The sequence below is a fragment of the Castanea sativa genome, chromosome 1, assembly GCF_040712315.1.
Source record: "Castanea sativa cultivar Marrone di Chiusa Pesio chromosome 1, ASM4071231v1".
NCBI classification, from domain to species: domain Eukaryota; kingdom Viridiplantae; phylum Streptophyta; class Magnoliopsida; order Fagales; family Fagaceae; genus Castanea; species Castanea sativa.
In genome coordinates, this window is record NC_134013.1 from 76,035,564 (window position 1) to 76,055,103 (window position 19,540).

The 19,540-nt window shown below is 31.6% G+C and overlaps 2 protein-coding genes across 3 annotated transcripts; both read right to left on the reverse strand.

Moving 5' to 3' along the window:
* Positions 1-5,529: 5,529 nt before the first annotated feature.
* LOC142621799 (uncharacterized) lies at positions 5,530-8,489 on the reverse strand. The gene is made up of 3 exons (XM_075795163.1): positions 7,075-8,489; positions 6,681-6,751; positions 5,530-6,028 (listed from the first exon to the last, which is right to left on the reverse strand). The coding sequence occupies exons 1-3, from the start codon at positions 7,172-7,174 to the stop codon at positions 5,822-5,824; spliced, it is 378 nt and encodes a 125-aa protein (XP_075651278.1). The 5' UTR covers positions 7,175-8,489; the 3' UTR covers positions 5,530-5,821.
* Positions 8,490-8,956: 467 nt separating this feature from the next.
* LOC142621798 (uncharacterized) lies at positions 8,957-12,128 on the reverse strand. Of its 2 annotated transcripts, none has more exons than XM_075795162.1 (3): positions 11,961-12,128; positions 10,459-10,888; positions 8,957-10,121 (listed from the first exon to the last, which is right to left on the reverse strand). In XM_075795162.1, exons 2-3 carry the CDS (start codon positions 10,858-10,860, stop codon positions 9,273-9,275), a joined length of 1,251 nt encoding a protein of 416 aa, XP_075651277.1. In that variant the 5' UTR covers positions 10,861-10,888; positions 11,961-12,128; the 3' UTR covers positions 8,957-9,272. The 2 variants fall into 2 exon arrangements, with proteins under 2 accessions (XP_075651277.1, XP_075651276.1); XM_075795161.1 differs by having other exon boundaries at positions 10,459-10,885; positions 11,961-12,127.
* Between the last annotated feature and the right edge of the window lie 7,412 nt (positions 12,129-19,540).

Consider the following 19,540-nt stretch of genomic DNA (forward strand, 5'->3'; position numbering starts at 1 on the left):
CTAATCTTGAACTATGTGCTACAAGGACATTGGCATTATTACTAGCTACTACTAATATTATAAATTATCTGCATAATTATCATTTCCTTATTAAGGGCATGTACTAGAAGAGGTAGCGAGCATTGCCTTTAGGATTCTCCAATCACATAAGAAAAGAATATGTTTCACGTACTCATGATTCTTCTATACATAAACCCCATTTTCTTTGTTGCAGTAACCCATGTCATAATCTTAGTTGCTGATTTTTTCTTTTCTTTTCTCACTTTTATAGGGAGCCTTTTGCTCGTTTTTGTTCTTTGTCTTAAGCATGCTTCCACGGTGGCACAGCACATAGGCAGTGTCTCCTTCCAACTTGCTAGATGACAAAGTTTACATTCCAATAGATCTATCTTAAAAGGTCAAGGTACATTAAAAATGTATCACTACTTCGGCTTGTGGTCCTCTTACCTCTATTTATGAGACATGAAAATATGGACATAATATATATATTTTTTCATAAAAAAATGGAAGTTAGGTTAATTTTTTTTTTTTTACAATATCACACCATTTAATGAAATTTGATTGTATTGGTATTTTTTTTTTTTTGAAACCTATTATCATAATATAGTATGTTTGTTCATCATACTTGTCAAACATCAAAATAATTAACATTTCGTATAAAAATGCTAAAAAAATATAACTAAATATATTTCAAATTAGACAATTAGTGAATAGATGACATCTGATTGATATGATTTTAGTACACACGTTAAGTGTGGATACGACATTTACAAAGAGCTATAAGATGTAATTTAAACCTAATCCACATGAAATTAAGGTGACTTGTTAAGTATTTCTCTTGCATAAGCAATGAATAAAGTACAAAAAAGTTTTGAAACCTTAATCTGTCTTAGTGAATGTCCGTACGTGTCCTTCTTGATACCATTAATTGACTAGTTAATTTAGTGGTAAACTAGGGTATTTTCAACCATATGATTTCACTCTGTTTCTTTAATTTTACAGAGCATGTTCTTGTTCCATGAAAGGTCCTTAATGTTGACCCTAAGGTACAAGCGGAAGTTTAGTTGTGACACATGTGGACAAATATTATTCAGCTCCAAGGCTCATATTGAGAGTTTAATCTTACAAATAGACTTGAAAATAGCTTGACAAAAGTTTGATAATTGAGAGCCATCTGGTTGAAAACTGGTGTCTAAATGTCCAAACGTGCTAGCTAAAGGTATTATCCTAGGAAGTATATATAATAAAATGGGGTTAGTTATATTTAGCAGGACCCATGTATATATATATATATATATTCTCAGTTATTGAAGCTCAAATTCCTAGTAAATGGTTAAAACTATATATGTCTATGGTAGAGGTAGAGTCATCTAAACGAAAAACCAGCTTAAATTAATCTGGAATGTCCCCAAATTTTTCACTAATGCCAAAGCAATTGAGCTGGCTAATGTCTGCCCCTTGATTAATGCAACTCTGTCGGTCTGTCCTACAACAAAATTCAGAATTCAGAATTGGCAAAGCTTTGGCTCTCTCTCTCTCTCATCTGTTTTGCATGATTAGCCAAATTATGCTCCCATGAGCATAGAGCATTGAACATGTCACTTCTCTATTACTATTAGTCCACGTATCCATATCTTAGTGTTTCAGTGAGCACAGAAATCTTACTCCATATGATTGATTTCTTGGAGATTACTAAGAATGAAAGACTTATTAGTTGAATTTGGCAGTTTGCCAGATGAAATTATGTTAGTTTTCAGAGGAAAAAGGGTACTATGAGTATGAGGGCGCTCTCATTCAATTTACATTGAGCACCTTCTCCTGCAGCTTCAGGCATTGATGAATGAAACAGTCTATGATGTACAAATATACAAGCTTCAGGCACACCCTCAAATAATGTTGTGCCTTGTCATATATATATATATATATATATATATATATATATATATATATATATATATATATATATTTTTTTTTTTTTTTTTTTTTTTTTTTTTTTTTTTTTGATACAAGATAGAATTCTACTTTAGTCTAATTTAAGTGTATATGTATATAAAGCTCTCTTCTGGAGACTTGAACCCCGGCCCTTACCCCCACACCCTACAAGCATTTATATTTGTGAAGTAATCACCACACCAAGGTGCCTTGTCATATTTTTGTAAATGAAAGATTAGGGACTGGGACACCCCCATTAAAACACTATAATTACATAGGGTGCCACCACAAAACTAATGATTTGTAACAAATTTGTCTCAAATTTGTATTAATGTGTTCCCTGTGGGTAAATGAGACACAAATTGTGCATAATGATGAAATTATCCTCATCACTAAATGCAATGAAAAACCATAGTCGACAAGGTGAAATTCAAAAAAGGGCAAGGGGCACGATAAATCCTAACAAGAAAGTTGGCTAAGAATGGGATGACTTGGACAATAGACGTGGCCTCATCATGAGTTGAGAAGGATCCAAATCTTTGTCCTAATATCCATCCTCTCATCACTACTCTTAGTAATATTTTTTGAGAGTACTCATAGTAATTTTTATTAGTTCAGTAAAAAGTACTGACCTATAATTTTGAGAAATCTTTCATCATTACTCTAATGTTCAGTGGTATAAAATACTATACTAAAATTTTGAGACTTGTGTTTGGATTGCATGATTTGCGAATACCTTGTTTGGATAATTTTTAATATTCAACAAATAGTACTACATTTAGATTGTGTAATTTGGGAATACTTTGTTTGGATAGTCTATATGAGCATTAGTATTGGGTGTGCTAAAACCCCTCAAATTGCTAAAGTAGCAAATACTAGATAAAACACACCTCCACCCAATGTGCTATTTTAGCAAAAATTATGTGACATGCTACAATAAATTGCTAAAAATAGCTCTTTATAATCTAAGTAGATAAAGAACATCCATCAGCATATATCGTGATTACACAATAATTACAAATTATTGACCGCCCTCACATAGAGAAATGATCCAATGAGGGTAACATATATGGGTACAAATCTCAAGATGTTTACCCATAACCATAACCATAACCATAACCATAACCATGACACTTCTACACCTCACTTACAAAAAAGTGGAGGAAATCATGATAATCACAAATGAATTGTATAAATTAACCCTAGACACAAACTTGTCAAGGTGTGAGAGAAATTCCTAAACACTTCGACATTTGCGATTTTGGTATTGTGAGTGACAACTTTAAGCATCGGGGGAGTTTTGGCCAATGCCACACTAATGTCCCTCCAAGTTAGTGTGTTCACCTTTGACAAATCTTCTGGAGATCATTCGAACGAGTGACTCACTGAGATTATTTGCATCATCAAATGCTTTGCAAGCTTAACCCACATTCTATGCAAGAAAGTTATTTTCTCGTGATCTTCATGGTTGATAGTTTACACATTTGAAATCTTCGTGTGTTTCTCTGAACCCAACCCAATTTATGTCACTTGGTATGTCGAATAGAATGAATGAGGATGGATGCAAGAAGAGCATGGTTTGACTTGATGTTAAACAAAATAGATCCTATTCTGCTCACTGGCTCTTACCAATAACTCTATCGACCTATGTCTATTACATTGTATTGTTATGAAACTAGAAAATGTTCATGACTTCATGTCACACACAAGGAAGGGGAAGCCTCCTTAGGCTCCTACACCTAATATGTTCAAAATATTGAGAATCTACCACTTGTTTGGATAGAGGGGGTGGATGGGAAAGTATAGGGAAGAGGAGGGGTGTGGTTGTGTAAATCTTGTTTGAGTGTTTTCTAGGGGAATGTGGGATTTGGAGGAGTGTCCTACCCCTCCTAAGCTGTCCTTTTAAATTCCATCAAATTGAAGGAATTTATGAAGTGTGGAGGGGACCAAGGGGTTCCATTTTTATTAAAAGAATGTCAAGTTTGCCCTTATGGTATTAATATATATCTATTCATTGAAATTAGTAAAGGAGAACTATAATTTTCAATTTATATGACCACTACTCTCTCATCTTCTCCCTTTAATTTTTAATCTATCATAGAATGCGTTAAAAATAAAAGAGAGATATCATTTCTCATTTACTTTACGTAATTTTTAAAACATTCAAATAAGGGGAACGGTTCTCCTCTCATTTTCGTTGTCTAAACTTTCAAACACGCTGTTAGTTTAATTTAGGAATTTGGACTATTTACCATTCAGCCCGTAAATTCAATCAAAAGCTAAGGTACTTCTCTCTGTAGCTCTCACTCAGAGGCATCATCACATGGGAGTTCCAATCATGAAGGAAGCGAATGAGACAATGGCAGAGGATTTGGTGGAGCCACATAAATGCACGATTCATTTGTGGGCTTCATATCCATCAACCCCACCTTTTGAGTCTCGAGGACTTATAAAAAGAGGGAACCCAATCGACCTCAAATAAATAAGGCATTTATAAGTAAGGCATCTGAGCAAACCATTTACAATTGTGTGCGTCCTGTAATGTAGCATATACTGCACAATGAATGTCAACTTGGCACTTTGTTGGTCATTTCAGTGGCAGAACCACCTGTCCTATTACCCTTGTAATTAATGTTTCTTCAAGCTTTTATATGAAGGAAAAAGTTTCCCTATATAAAAAGGACTAGTACATTCTGCAATAAAAAAAATCCAAGTTTGTGCATTAAGCTGCCAATACCCACATTTGTCTCCTTGATTCAGCTTTAATGGAGGGATTAGAGTAGCTGTCTCATGCCTGGCTATGTAAAATAATATAAGCCCATAATGTACAACAAATATCGTGGACATTACATGATCATTGGGCGTTAAATTCTTGGTTAATTATTCATGTGAAGATTCATTTTTATAATATTTTATTTTATTTCAAGTCATGGGGACCAAATGAGGCGATCCTTATTGAATACCAACTCGGTGACTAATATGATTTTGAAGCAGGGTAGCAGCATTACATATGATTTTCAGGGCCCAAGATTATTTTGGGCCGTATGTAAAGCATTGAAGCTCAGAAATACACCCACAAAGCAGAAGTATTGACAAAGTTATCAATAGGCCTAGATTGAGACTACAAAGATGTTCCAAGCCCAAGGCCCATGTGCTTTTCAGCAGAGAAAAGGGGTTTGCCATTGGAAATGCCATTTTTATGGATTGCTAGGGAGAATACTAAAACATTAGGTAATTTAAGAAAAATTATTTTTATTACTGTTATATTTGCAAAAGAAATGGGAAGGCGTGGACTATGATGGTCTTCGGCTTCAGTGGGCAATACCTAAAGGCATCAGAGTTTTTAGCTTGCGGGCAAGGCTCCTTTGATTGACATTGCGAGAAAGGAATATTAGAATCTTTAAAACATGTGAAAATATTTTAAATCATGTCCATTTGGATACTCTGCAATTTTCAACAACTTATTTGTATAGTATTTATTAAGAGATATAGTTTTTTTTTTTTTTTGGTAAATTTTATATTAAATATGTGACAATCAGATTTGATATAGATTCTCAACAAAAAAAAAAAAAAAAGATTTGATATATTATTGTAATTTTAGAGTTTAATTGTGGGTATACCTATATATTTCCCGTGTACTAGGGCTCCTCGCTTCTATTTCTTAAAAAAATTTGTTACATATCCAAAAAAATAAAAATAAAAATATCCAAGCATCCCAAGAAATCATTATTTTTCATTGTATTCTCAAATTCAAATCCTCTCTGTCCCTATAAACCTTGGCTTCATCAGTTTGTTTCAAATTGTGGTATACAACCATCCTAGAAAACTAAAAGGAGAACTAGGCTGAAGTACACTGTCAAATTGGATTAACGGTTGAAGGCCAACACTCTTAGGGGATGCAGGACAACTGGGTAATAATAAATAGCTGAAAATCTGCAGACTGCAATTGCCAAGACAATGATCGGGGGCTCTTTACTCCTGAAAACAAAAGGGTTTTATAAATGGAGAAAATATTATTCACAGCTTTTGTGATGAGCTCCATACTCCACATTGGTTTTAAAAACCAAGCTGAAGGTAACATTTCTGACAAAAACATCTGCATTGGGAACCATAAGAAACATTAGATCATACCTTTTGAAATTTAGTACTAAATTTTAAACTGTGTTAAAACAAATATGTTCATGGTTAGTTGAAACCAAATGAGGATAGATCCAGGTTTGTTGACAGTGTGTACATTTCCTCAATTATCTAAGGTGCCACAAGTAAACATAAGTGTGTACGGCAAATCAAAAAGAAGTTAAAAATCATAATTTCTTATTGCCCTAACAGTTATTTTCACTTTTAGTTTGATTTAATCCAAATATGAAAGCAAACCAGTGGTTCAAGCAAAGAACTAATTAACATGGTTAACCATTATGTATCTATCTAAAAATAAGGGGGGTAAAAGATGGTTCATGTGTGTGCTAGGTGTAGAGTTCTGCTGTCAAATATACCTACAGCATACTCTTCTACATTCAAAACAATTGTTGAAGTGGATTAGTGGCTCCAGGCCAAATGACCAGAGCTTAAGAAAAGAATAAAAATTAAGGACTCATATTTTTTTGAGAAACAATAAAGGACTCGTATTGATCCATCAAACTCATGCAGTCAGATTACTAGTAATTCAAAGCATAGAAAACTGCAATAAATAGAAAGAACTGAGCTTTTAGCAGTTAAAACAGCCTGATAGAGAAACAGGACATAGTTACCTGCTTCACCAGGGTAGTTGGCCACTTTCCTACCGAGCTGCAGATCAACAAATTTAAGGTGGACGCAACCCCTATTTGGAGATCAGGATATGCAGATCAGCAGATCATGTATTATTTATGTTTATCATTCCTAGATGCCAATCAATAAGCTACAACTATATTTTCATGCCTTAGTTAACACATTGTATTCAACTTGATTTAGTTATTAATAAGCACTACAAGTACTTGCATGAAATATACATATGTAATTACATGTAGCAGTCTAGACTCTAGAGGTTGTCTGGACCAAATACCGAGTCATGCTCTTGCTAACAATCTAATGACCAGCATTTCTTACATAGTAGCATATGCTCTTACAAACTTCATGTCTGGGGTTTCTCAGAAGGTAACATACCAGAAATATGAAAACAGCAGTATGAGCCTTGAGCTAGAAGCTGGAAATTAACAGGAGAAACAGGCATAGCTGACTCAGATGGTGAGCATAGAGAAAGCATGGAAATGAAAAAACTTGAATCTGTAGTTGAATCATAGAACCTTCCATGGAAAAGAGTTCAGAGACAACACTAGGTGAACCACATTAATCCAAAGCCAAGGTACATTCAAACTTCAAGTGAGGGGACACCCTAAGAGAATCAATAAATCATGGAATCCTATGTTCACACACACGCTAAAAGTGCAAGCTTCAGGACTGGTTATCAAGTACGATAATGCGGACTTACCATCTGCATGCATCTATCTAGACCTAATAAGTAATATTAATTAGCCAAAGCAATGGAGTATTTCCATTAATCAGTATCATCAAAATTTGTAGCTATGATCCACAAGAACACTGCTATGCCTCCTGCTACCTGCCAAAAGCTACTTAGCCTTAGAAGCATTGCCAACATATGGAATGATAGTATGGTACCCCCAAAGAGGGCACAAATAATCAATAAACAATAAGATGGGTCTCAGGACTTGTTATGTTCCAATGATTAAATGGGTGTCAAGTAGATCTTCACAAATTTTATTTAAATATATCAAAATTTGATAGATGTCTTTGGATGTGTTCTATTAAAGGAGGATAAATATTAAGCAATAATAGGTGGCATTGTGAATGGAAAAGAGAATATCATCACCACAATTGAAGTCTTAATTAAATTTCCCAAACGTGCAAAAAAGTTAAAATCATGTTACATTTTAACATGCATTGGCCTTCCAAATAGGTGTTTGGGTTGGGGGGGGGGGGGGGGGGGGCATAATTCTATTTGCAAAATTTGTTGCTTGTTGAATTCATATGACATGCATCTTTTCTAAGACTATAACCTATTTGATTTGAAGTTACAAGATTCAAAACAGCTTCTGTGCCCTTATTGACATTGCAGTGCATGTATATGGAGAGAAATACACAATCTGACGGTTGTCTTAAACAGATTTCACCCAATGAACATAAAGCACATGGTCCAAAGCATGCATTTGAAATTTTGCAGGACCCTCAACCAGGCTTCAAAAATTTCCAAATCTTTTTAGGATTCAAGTATAAAGAATAAAAAAGTAGGAAAGTTACGTTTGATCAATTAAAAAGTATGGTGAATAAAACACACATCAGCAAGTAAAAAGAATGTTGTATAAGGATGAACTGAATCAAAGGTTTGAAACAAGACCTTTCAATCATCCACATAACAGGTCATCCTGTGGCAGCCACAAGATTCTGGTGTTAAATCATTCATCAACACAGATATCTAAGGCTCACAGGTGGCCTGAAATGGAAGAATGCAGTGACCACAGAAAATAACGAAATCAGTGGCTCATCATCAGCTGTTCCAGAAATTTCAGACCGAGAGAAAGGTGGCAAACCCCAACATCATCTTTAGAAGTTTGGGAGTGAGGTGCACAAGCCTCCTACTTCGGCCCTGGAAAACGCAGGGGAAGCATCAATAATGTCCTCAAATGCAATTGCTTACACTGCCAAATGGTATAGAGATAATTGAGTTCAAAGGATAAATCAAGCAACATATGCATATTAATTTAGAAAGCATGGAACTGCTTTCTTACTCCTCAAGGAATTCCAAAATAAAACAATCTTTTTAACTCCATTATTATGGAAGAAGGGGGAAAGATAAAATGACACAATTGCAGGAAAGTCATGAGCACACTTTTCAAAGGCCTCAAGTGACAAAGTAAGATCCTTTATATCACAAAAGTACAAATATCAGCAATTAACTGATGTAGTACTGAAGAAATCTGATCTGGCATATCTATTATTCTACAAATCCTTAAAAGATACAACAGGATGGTCAGATATGACATTCTCATTATCTGTCATTTGTCTGCAAATTTAAGGTGCACTATTTTGGTAACATAAAAGATACCAAGAATAATGATGTGCATGATAGTACAGGACCAGAAGAAAAATAAAGAAAAACTGATACACAAGGATGAGCTTAGAAAAATCCATTGCTTGACATGTTTTATACTTTACGGTACATACACTTCATACATCTCATCTTACTTCTTACAATGCATGAGGCCATTAAAGAAAATGTCTATCTGATCCTACAGCTAAAGGGAAAAAGATATCAATTCAATGAAAAAATTTCCCAGATTTCACTGTCATCTAATGGGAATGTTGGTAACAGCAGAACCTAAGTTTCTTAGCTCCATCAAATGTTCATCGTTTGATATATGGAGCGAAAGACGAAGATTTGTGACCAATTCTTCCTGTTCCCAACTTAAAGGTCCACATGCATGCAATGCCTCTATAGTGCAACGGTAGGCATGCAACTCTAACCTATGGATTTCAGCTGCTAGTTCCTCTTTTGTAGGAAGGAGACAATTTCCTTCCTTGTATCCCCTCTGACTAAAAGATTCAGCATCACTAGAATGATCATCATCATTATCAATACGACCTGCAGAAAGATGAGGCAACTTATAGGAACAGTTGCTAGCGACACTACAACTACCAACAGAGGATGTAACACTATCATCATAATTTGATTCTAAGTTTATTGCAAATGAACAACCAACAGCACCAATTGGTTTCCTCCTTTCTACATCCACTTCAGAAATCCCAGTTGTTTTGTTGTTAAAAGAAGCATTTATGCATTCTTCACCCACCATGTCTCTCTGGAAAGCATCAGCATCTACCTGTTTGGGCAATGTGGATGAATTGGCAGCATTCAATCGATGACACCTGCCCTCTTTTTCTATTGCTCTAAATTTCTGCGCAACTCCAGCATATGCTTCAACTTCAGAATAACAGTAGGGCGATCCTCTCTTCAAAGTTTTAGAAGAAACAATGTGGGAATCTGGAAAATTCATTCTGGTCTTAACAGGAAAACAGTCATCTTTTACACGTATTTTTATCCTTGTGGTTCTTTTGTGAACTTGTGAGCTTAAATTTAGATTGTATTTCAGAGTTGAATTTTCATCATGTTTTCCATCTTCAAAGTTGCCAGAACCCTGCATGCAGAAGCACAGAATAAACAAAAAAGTTTGCATACTAAACAAATATATAAAACTGATATTCAGTCTGCACTCATTTGTATAAAATATATAGCAGTTGGAAATTACAAGCTAACTAGATGTATAGCTCCTAACAGTCCGAAAGGGCTCGAAAATTTCATACAACATTCACTCAAAAAGACAGAATCTATTTCAACTTCAGGTCACTATTTATGGGACTGTAAATATAAATAGATGCTAAACCCCCCAAGAAACAAACACACACACACATTGAACTGGGAATTTTAAAGAAGAAAAAGAAATTGCAGATTAAAATAGATTCATACTAAATTACCTTTCCAATCACAACCCATTTGTTGTCTTGCCAAGACTGCCTCACCCGGATGTCAAACTTTAAGACTTCAAATTCCCGAGAGGATCCAAGTATCCTCACCTTATAATAATTTTTCCCCAAATCCTGTGAAATTGTTGACATTTTCCAAGAAAAATTGTCAAACACCTCTACAACATCACCAGGAACCCAGCTCCCTGAGATTTCAAGTGGAGGAGGGCAAGGCCTAATAGCCTTCCTGGATACCCTCTCCAAAACAGTCTTGCCATTGGCCTGCTCATACCCGTCATATCTAATGGTGTAGTTGTGGCCATTACCGCAGATAATCTCAGCACAACGCCAGGAGCCCGAAGGCACCTCCCTTTTGCTTAATACTTCCACTTTATTCCCTTTCTTAAATCTCATAATTGATGATACTGGTGTGGAATAACTGCTATTCAAAAATCATACAATGAATGTAAGAAACTAGGCAAAACCAAGATCATTCAATATATAAATTAAAGCATTTCAAAAATGAAACATGAATATTGTAAATATTGTAACATTTCAAAGGAAGGAGTAGACACAAGGTTCATAATGATAAAAGCCATTGGAAGATAAAGCCAAACAAATTAAAGATTTTACTAAGGCCATGAATTTGATAAAATCTATATTTGCACAAAACACCAAAAAAAAAAGCAGTTGCAGAAATATAACTAGTTTTATAAATAAAATTTTGAACTTTTTCTTTCCTAATTTGATTTGGATTCTCAATAGCCAATAATAACTAACCCCCCACCCCCCAAAAAAAAAATCACCAAGACCGAGTCAAGAGAGGTAAACTTTGATTTCCTATTTAGCAATAGATGATCTAAAATTCAAAATTTAATCAATTTCCTTTTCCTACCTTTTCTCAGCAGCCAAACAGAGCATCAAGCATAACTACACAGAGAGCTCCTTTAATTTGACACTTATCTTTATAATTAGAAAAAAAAAAAAAAAATACAAGAAACATGAGAGAAACAGAAACAAACACACATACACATTCTCTCACATGATCAGAAAACTAAATGACACTACATAAAATTCTGCTATGTTAGGACGCTGAGAAAATAGAAGGAATACAAAGAAATCAGAATAAAATTTCTGAAAAAAATTTCACTCATCAAAAAAAATTGGCAAAACATAATAATGTCACTGAACTAAGCTTAACAAAACTTCTGCTTCAGTTTCACTTTTTTTTTTTTTTTTTTTATTCTCCAAGACAAATAGAAACAGCAAAAAGTATAAACATAAAAATAATAAAAAACAGAGAATTTTTTTTCCCTGCTTTTTCTCAGCAACCAAACAAAGGGTCAAACAAATTGGACTCAAACATTAAAAATCAAAACTTTCCCAGAAAAAAATAATAATAACTCACACCCATAACCAAAAACAAATTGAACCCATTTGAAAAAAAAAAAAATTGAATCTGAAAAGACCAAGATTAAGGAATTGAAAAACATAGATGAAGAGATTTCACTGACCCTTTTTTTTTTTTTTCTTTTCCTCAGAGCCCTTTTTTCTCTAATCACAAAAATTTCAGTCTCTTTGTGATTCTTGTTGTTGTTGTTGTTGTAATTGTTTCTACGTCTTTTTATTGCTTATTACTAATTGAGGTATTTATCTATTTGGTTTTTTTTTTTTTAAATAATAATAAATAAATATAAGTAGGAGTATTTAATTAAGAGGAAAATAAACTTAATAAACAACGAATAAGGTATGCTTTCTATGCCAAGTTGCCAACCGCCCAAGAATAGCTTGTTGAGGTGGGCATTTAACTGTTACTTATAACAATCTTATTATTTTCTTCAATAAAAAAAAAATACAATCTTATTGTTTGGATTTTTTTTATAAACTTATTTGATTTGTTTAGATGTGAAAGGGAGGGTGTTTACCATGCACCCCTTTCAATTTTTAATACTCCTATAATTTTGTTTTTAAAATTATTATTATTAGGAAAAATATAATTTTAACTTCCATCTTATAAGAACAGTTTCAAATTAATGCTCTATTTGTTTCGATGGAAAATATTATGTAAACATAATTTTTCGTATTTTTCAGTGTTTGATAGTATGAAAAAAAAAAAAAAAGTCAACAGAAAACTATCTTTAGTCAACATAAAAAATATAACTTATTTTTAGAGATTTTTTTCTATTAATTTTTTTTTTGAAAAATAACTCTATCTTACAACAAACTAAATAAGGGAAGTTCGCGGATTGTTTTTCAACTCATTTAAGATTGTTACCAAATATAAGAAAATGAGATAGTTTTATAGAAAATATTTTTTGAAAGTATCATTACTAAAACAAACAGAGCGTAAAGCCGTAAACCCTATAATTTTACAATAAGTTTTGAATTAAAAATTTAGAAATATTTAGACTATTACGAATTAAACTCTAAATTTTGTTTTAGTTTTTAATGGAACTTTGGAATTTAAAAATAGTATCAATCTAAACCCCTAATAGAACTTAAATCTATTCCAAAATTATAGGGTTTAAAATATTATTTATCCTTATTATTAGAAGTATTACTAATTATTGTTAGTGGTAAAAGTATAAAAAAAAAAAATTATATCAGATTTTATGTACTAATTTTCTTTCTTTCTTTTTTTGGTGTTATTTTTTTGTTTTTTGTTTTTGTGTGGCTATAGTGAAGGATGGATTGAGGATTGGATTTGGTTAAGTCACGCTAATGTAATTAGTGAGTTTTATAAATCGTTATTTCAATAGATTATGGTTGTTGAAGCATTAACGAAATTGGATATTTCCAAATCCCGAATTTGCCTCTATTTATATTTTGGAATGGCCTTGCAATAAGTATTTTATTCTCCGAAATCAACACATTTAATGGTCTCACTAGCAGATATATTATCCATTAAGTTATGCAATAGTAGTTTCTCAAGAAAAAAAAAAAAAAAAGTTATGCAATAGTATGTAATATTAATAACCCCAAAAAACTATGTAAAATCATAAAGCTTTGGAGTTGGTTACAACTAATATTTGTGCATCACAATGCATTAGGTGGGTGCTCATTATATTATTGGTCTAAGGATGTTCATTATATGATTAATCTCGATTTTTCTATGATACAACACAGAGAGAGAGAGAGAGAGAGAGAGAGAAACTTTTGAACTTTTAAGGTTTGGAATTGTTTTCATTTTAGTCCATTAAGTTTGAAAATTTTCATTTTTATCCACTAATTTTGATTTTGTTTTCAAAGTAGTCATTATATCCATTTAGGTTGCTAATCTAACCATTAAAAAAGAGAGCAGAGAGGAAACGACGTTATTTTGTTGGTATTTTGAAAATAGTATCAAATTTGGTGGACTAAAATGAATAGTCTCAAGGGATCATAATGAAGCAACCTCGAAACATTAATGATCAAAAGTATAATTTAGTTTAAAATATGTTTAAGATAGAGTCTTGTTTGCACCAATATGTTTTGGCAAGATGGTAAAGAGAAATCATCATAGAATAGATACTATAAGTTCAAATTTTATATATGGGTTCAAGTTACACCTATTGTAACTTTAAAGAATATTAATTACATCACCTAATAACTTTCTATTGGATTAATAAATTGAAAATCTCATCACTAGATTACATATTATTTATATTCTTAACATGTATGCCAAATTTGATGTCAGTTGAATTTTATTTACTATTTAATCCATAAATTCATCTTTGATACATAATTTCAAATTATAATATTTGAACTTTAAATATATGATTGATAACATAGATATTTATGTTTGACTGTCTTGAAATTTTGTAAGTATGAATAATATACGAAAATAATATAATTCAATGATGGATTTGCAAAATTTGCCTATAATAAAAAAAATATAGGGTAGTGTAACATAAACGCATAACACACACATATATAGAACGAGTATGTTAATATTTGAGGGGATTATTTAGTGACTTGAAAAAGAAAAACTTTTTTTTAGCTTCTCAAAAAAAAAAAACTTTTGAGAGGATGACATGTCATTGATTATGAATCACATATATGGTATCTTAGAGAGATTGAACAATATCACTAGAGGGAAAGGCTCTTAAACTTAAATCACTGCACACCCTTGGTGTGAAGGTTACTCTATTAGTATAAGTGCTTATAAAGTACAGAGAGTAAGTGTCCGGATTCAAGTTTTCAAGAGGGAACTTTACATACATATATACTTGAATTAGATTAGAGTAGAATTTTTATTTTGTATAAAAAAAACATTTAACTTAAGAACTCTTTATTATAATGTCTTTTGAAGATTAATAATATTTTTTCCTTAAATATTTTCATATGAATTTGTTACATTAATAAATTTATCGTGTTATTTGTAAATAATTCTACAATTTTTTTGTGATAAGATAATTTTACAATTGCTTATGTAGACCATCTCCTGCATTTTAAAGAACTCTGTTTCGGTGATGAATTCGTACATTTTAAAACTAAATTAAGCAAATGGAGTTATACAAATTAGTCAATTTCCCAAAAAATAAATCTTCAAAAGTGTGCTCTACGAGTCTCAAAAGAAATTCATTTACTAAGTATCTCTCATGTTGTCATGTGTAAAGGGTCAAACATTCTCTGGGGCTAGTTTGAAATTAGAGTGGCAGCTAATTTTCCCATTTGACTAGGTGTGCTTCTGAATATGTCAACACGTACATTCATCTTTAACAAAACAAACAGTGAAAGAACAAGGATGATTTAGCTCGTATTGCAGATATTATTCCATCCCAAGTGGTAGCCCAGGCATATATATGTACAAATTGCTGTGTATAAAACTAAGTATATACGAATAAATGTATAATTGTCAATTGCCAGAAACCATAATGATTGTTTGTTTAAAAGGTTTTTCTACCAGTCATCTCTGCCGTTGGAAATGGAGTCACCCCACTTTTCCATTATCATCAACTTTGGGAGGTCCTTTTTTGTTTTTGTTTTTGTTTTTTGATAATTTGAGTGGTACAATTTAGTGTGCATATTGCATATTAGTTATATATCCATGCCATGCTTAGATTGATTAAAATAATTCTTCAAGAATCATACTATTAATCACAACTTATTAAAGTGATTGACCGTGAGTGGTGAACAATTATTTTTACATGAATCCATCACTTTTTTTTTCATCATTCATACTCGACCACATTAAAATTGTGGTAAAAGTTGCAACACTAAAATTGTACTCCTAGACTTTCTCTAGTTCAATTTATGTAAATTTAGGGAATTTTTCGGTATAAATGTAAGTGAAATTGAACAATAAAATACTAGTTAATAAAAGTAAAATAAAATATTACTTTAAGTTATATGACTCAAATAAGGCAGATTTATTTTTATCTAGTGGGTAATTAAATTATATTAAAATACATAATCAAATTGATATTAAATTACTTCAAACTTTTAGTAATAGATTTTTAACTGAAATAGTAATATAATTTTTTTGAAACTTTAGTACACTCAGATTCTGAGTAAAATTATCTTAATAATTTTGGTATATTTACATTACACTCTTTTATTGGTTAAGGGAAAAAAAAAAAAAATCCTAAAGTGGATGGCATAAAGAGTAATTTTTTTTCCAAAAAAAAATTATAAAGAAAAAAGACAGGGCATCCACTCGCGTAACTTCTTTCAAATAAGAACATTTCAATTTGATTCTCTCCTTTTACTTTTTCAGTTTGAATACCAAATTGTTCACCAGGGGAGGGGTCATGACTATGTAATACAAAGTTCTTTTGAGAGTGACATTTGCCTTTACTTAAAAAAAAATGATAAAAGAGAGAGAGAGAGATAATTGCCAAATTATATGCAATGGAGAAGACACTTTTTTTTTCCTATCAATTTGAATTGAAGAAATTTCCTCTAATTCATTACATGATGTTTCGTAACATAATATTTGTATGCTTTTATCACATGATTTATTAAATTATTAAAATAAGTTGCATAACTATGAAAAAAAAAATCAAATGCTTAAATGTACATATAGATAGTCATTTGGATCACATAAGTACTAATAGGGTAGAGAAATTTTATGCCCAACCCTTTTAATTTAAATTGAAAATTTATATTTTAGTTTGTTAAGAGAAACTATTTATTGCACCGGGAGGACCACATATTATTCAGTAGTCCTCTCATCCACTAATATAATTTGCATTTGTTTGGATTAATTAAATCAAAATTAATTCAAGTCACATTATTAGTCCCAAAAAATTAAAATATTACAAACATATAAACAAAAAATCAATGATGGTCATGGTGAAGTTGTCTGGATTTATTTCTTTTCTTTTTGGATGGTCATGGACAATTCGGTTTGGAGGTCGTCAAAATTGAATTTTCTCCATCTTCTAAGATGGCAATTAATGGTGTGATGAAATTGTTGGCTATTGTAATTAGGATTTTGACAAATGACAATACATGATATTATTGGATGGAAGGAATAACCATTAGATCTGAAATTGACTTCCCAATTAATGTAGTGAATGATTTTTCCATCCTTTTTTTATTATCACTTTTTTAAAAATACTAAGTATTTTAATATACACGGGCAGAGGGGAGAAGGTTTTAAAGAATACTAAGTATTTTCCGATTAAGACGTAGTCATGCCTTTGGTGAGAGTTTGGTTTCACACTTTCCTGCTTCTCTGCATGAATTCTATTATAATGTCACCACTAACTCACACCTTTGCTATATCTATTAACACCAACAAAAAAAAAAATTAAAAGGGACAAAATAATGAAATTCACAGAGTGTGACGGAAAAGAATAGTTTTTGGTGGATTTTTGGTTGGCTATTAGTAAAATATTCCAACACAAGAACTATCCCTTTTTAACAATATCTATCCTAATCGTTTAGACATTGCAAATATTATATTCGTAATTATTATTATGTTATTAAAATAATTATTTTATTTTAACATTCCAGTAGAATTTCTCCCGAGTAAAAAACAATTGAACAATTGGAACATTCTAGCTAAGAGCCTAAGACGATGTATTATTATTAGTGATTTGCCATATATGTATATATTGTGTGTACAATGTGCATAACAAATTTCACAACTTTTTTTACAATTGTTATCCTTGATATGTTATGATTAGGGTAATTACTATATACCACTAATTATACAATTTTTATTGAACACTAGCCACAAAATGTACCTCTGCGGGGGAAAGAGGGATAATTTTTTTTTAAAAGAAGATAACGAATTTCACAATTATTTAATAATTGCAAAGGGATTATAATTGATGTTCCATAAAAATAGTGTTAATATCATAATACGTGAAAATAATATGATGCATATTATTGGGTATTTCCCTGATCGGTTGAGCACTTGAGGTTGCAATTAAGGGGATGATTTTTTTTTTTTTTTTGGTACCATAGATTTTTTTTTTTATATATATTTGTTTGATATATAGAATTTTTCCCAGCCACCAGATGAGTTTATTGATGTCAGTTGCAATTTGTCCATACTTGCCCAACTAATTATCAAATTCCTAAGTCCTAACTAAAATATGCCAAAAGTATCTGTGGCTAAATTTTGTTGAAAGTCATACCAAAAACTCTCTCTCTACTTTTTCAGTTTTCACATGTTTGTTGTAGCAGCTTCGACCCCGTCTTTATTCTCACTCTCACATGCGCGCGCACACACACACACATCCCTCTCTCTCTCTCCAAAACAATAAGTTCGTTTGACACAAATTTCCTTCTGTTTTTTACTTTTTTTTTTTTTTTAGCCATTAGATGGTATGTTGTTATTGGTATATTGTGATTGCGTGCACAATAAAATAGATCAATTTGTGTGAAAAATGATGTTACACTAGTCACAAATTTACAATAACAAATTCTAAAATAGATCGTGATAAAGTTGTATTCTTAATATTATTTATCTCGTGATATTTAAAAAAAAGAAATGTTTATAGTTTGAATTCCCTTTGTTTTAACCATCAAATTATTAACTATAAAAATTGTTTGTTGTGTATTTTCGGATGTCGACCAACAATTATTCATGGCTAATTGGTTAGTCTTAAATCTGAATTAAAAGGAAAAAAAAGGAAAACATCCAATAAATAGCAAATTTAATTGATTTCACAAAATGTTATATTAAAAATGGTAAAAGGCTAAAGGCTTTTTAATAATAATAATAATAATTCGATAGATGTGAATAAGAAATGATTTGAAAGTTGAAAGTATCTACTAAAAAGACTAGAAATATGAGGTATTATACCATCCAATAAAGTTAATGACAAAAAAAAATTCACAACACTTTTAAATTAGCCAACTAGCTCACACATAAAACAACCCCCCTTTCCTCTCCCAACACACACAATGTGCAATTAACTTTTTTTAATAGCGCATGTATAAGATGATGGGTTAATTTGTTGTGAAATTGTTGTGAAGTTTTAGGTGGCGTTTGGTATGGGAGAATGTACATTACTCTTGGCATTCAGATTCCTAGGAATGTAAATATTCCTATGTTTAGTTTAATTGAGAAGCTAATAAGATTCTTAGGAATGTGAGATTATAATGTTTGGTTTATTTTCAAGAATCTTAACTGAATTATTTATTTTTCCCATTCTAGCCTTAGATTTGTAAATCAAATATAAGTCTTTTTATAAATAAATAAAAAAATCTCTAAATAAATAATGAAAAACAAAATATAAACTATAAATTATGACAAATTCATTAAAACTATAGTCTAACATTTCAAAATGACAAGTACAATACAAAAATAACTATTTAAATTCTGAAATGCTTTATTCTTAATAATAATTTTTAAAAGAACTTAATCAATAACAAAACAACCTGACAACGTCTAGGTCTATAAGACCATAGAAATAGCAATAAATATAAAAGTAGTTCATCAAGAATGAAACAAATGCGATTTATTACATATATAATGTATTCACCCTTGCATCTGTGCGCACTTGAGTAATATAGTTATACCTAACGTCCCCAAGCAATGAGTAAAAATAATCACATTTTCATGTATCACCCATAAACAATTTTCCAGCTTTGATTCTTTCTAATATAGAAAGTCCTTCAATTTTCAATAGCTCATTGAATACTTTCATTCTTC

What these genes read in the sequence shown, in the direction of transcription:
- LOC142621799 (XM_075795163.1), bottom strand. Translation starts at nt 7,174, where the DNA reads ATGCTTTCTCTATGCTCACCATCTGAGTCAGCTATGCCTGTTTCTCCT. An exon ending in CTGCTGTTTTCATATTTCTG is followed by an intron (nt 6,752 to 7,074) that starts GTATGTTACCTT and finishes ATCTCCAAATAG; the next exon opens with GGGTTGCGTCCACCTTAAAT. An exon ending in CAACTACCCTGGTGAAGCAG is followed by an intron (nt 6,029 to 6,680) that starts GTAACTATGTCC and finishes TTCCCAATGCAG; the next exon opens with ATGTTTTTGTCAGAAATGTT.
- LOC142621798 (XM_075795162.1), bottom strand. Translation starts at nt 10,860, where the DNA reads ATGAGATTTAAGAAAGGGAATAAAGTGGAAGTATTAAGCAAAAGGGAG. An exon ending in AATGGGTTGTGATTGGAAAG is followed by an intron (nt 10,122 to 10,458) that starts GTAATTTAGTAT and finishes TTCTGCATGCAG; the next exon opens with GGTTCTGGCAACTTTGAAGA.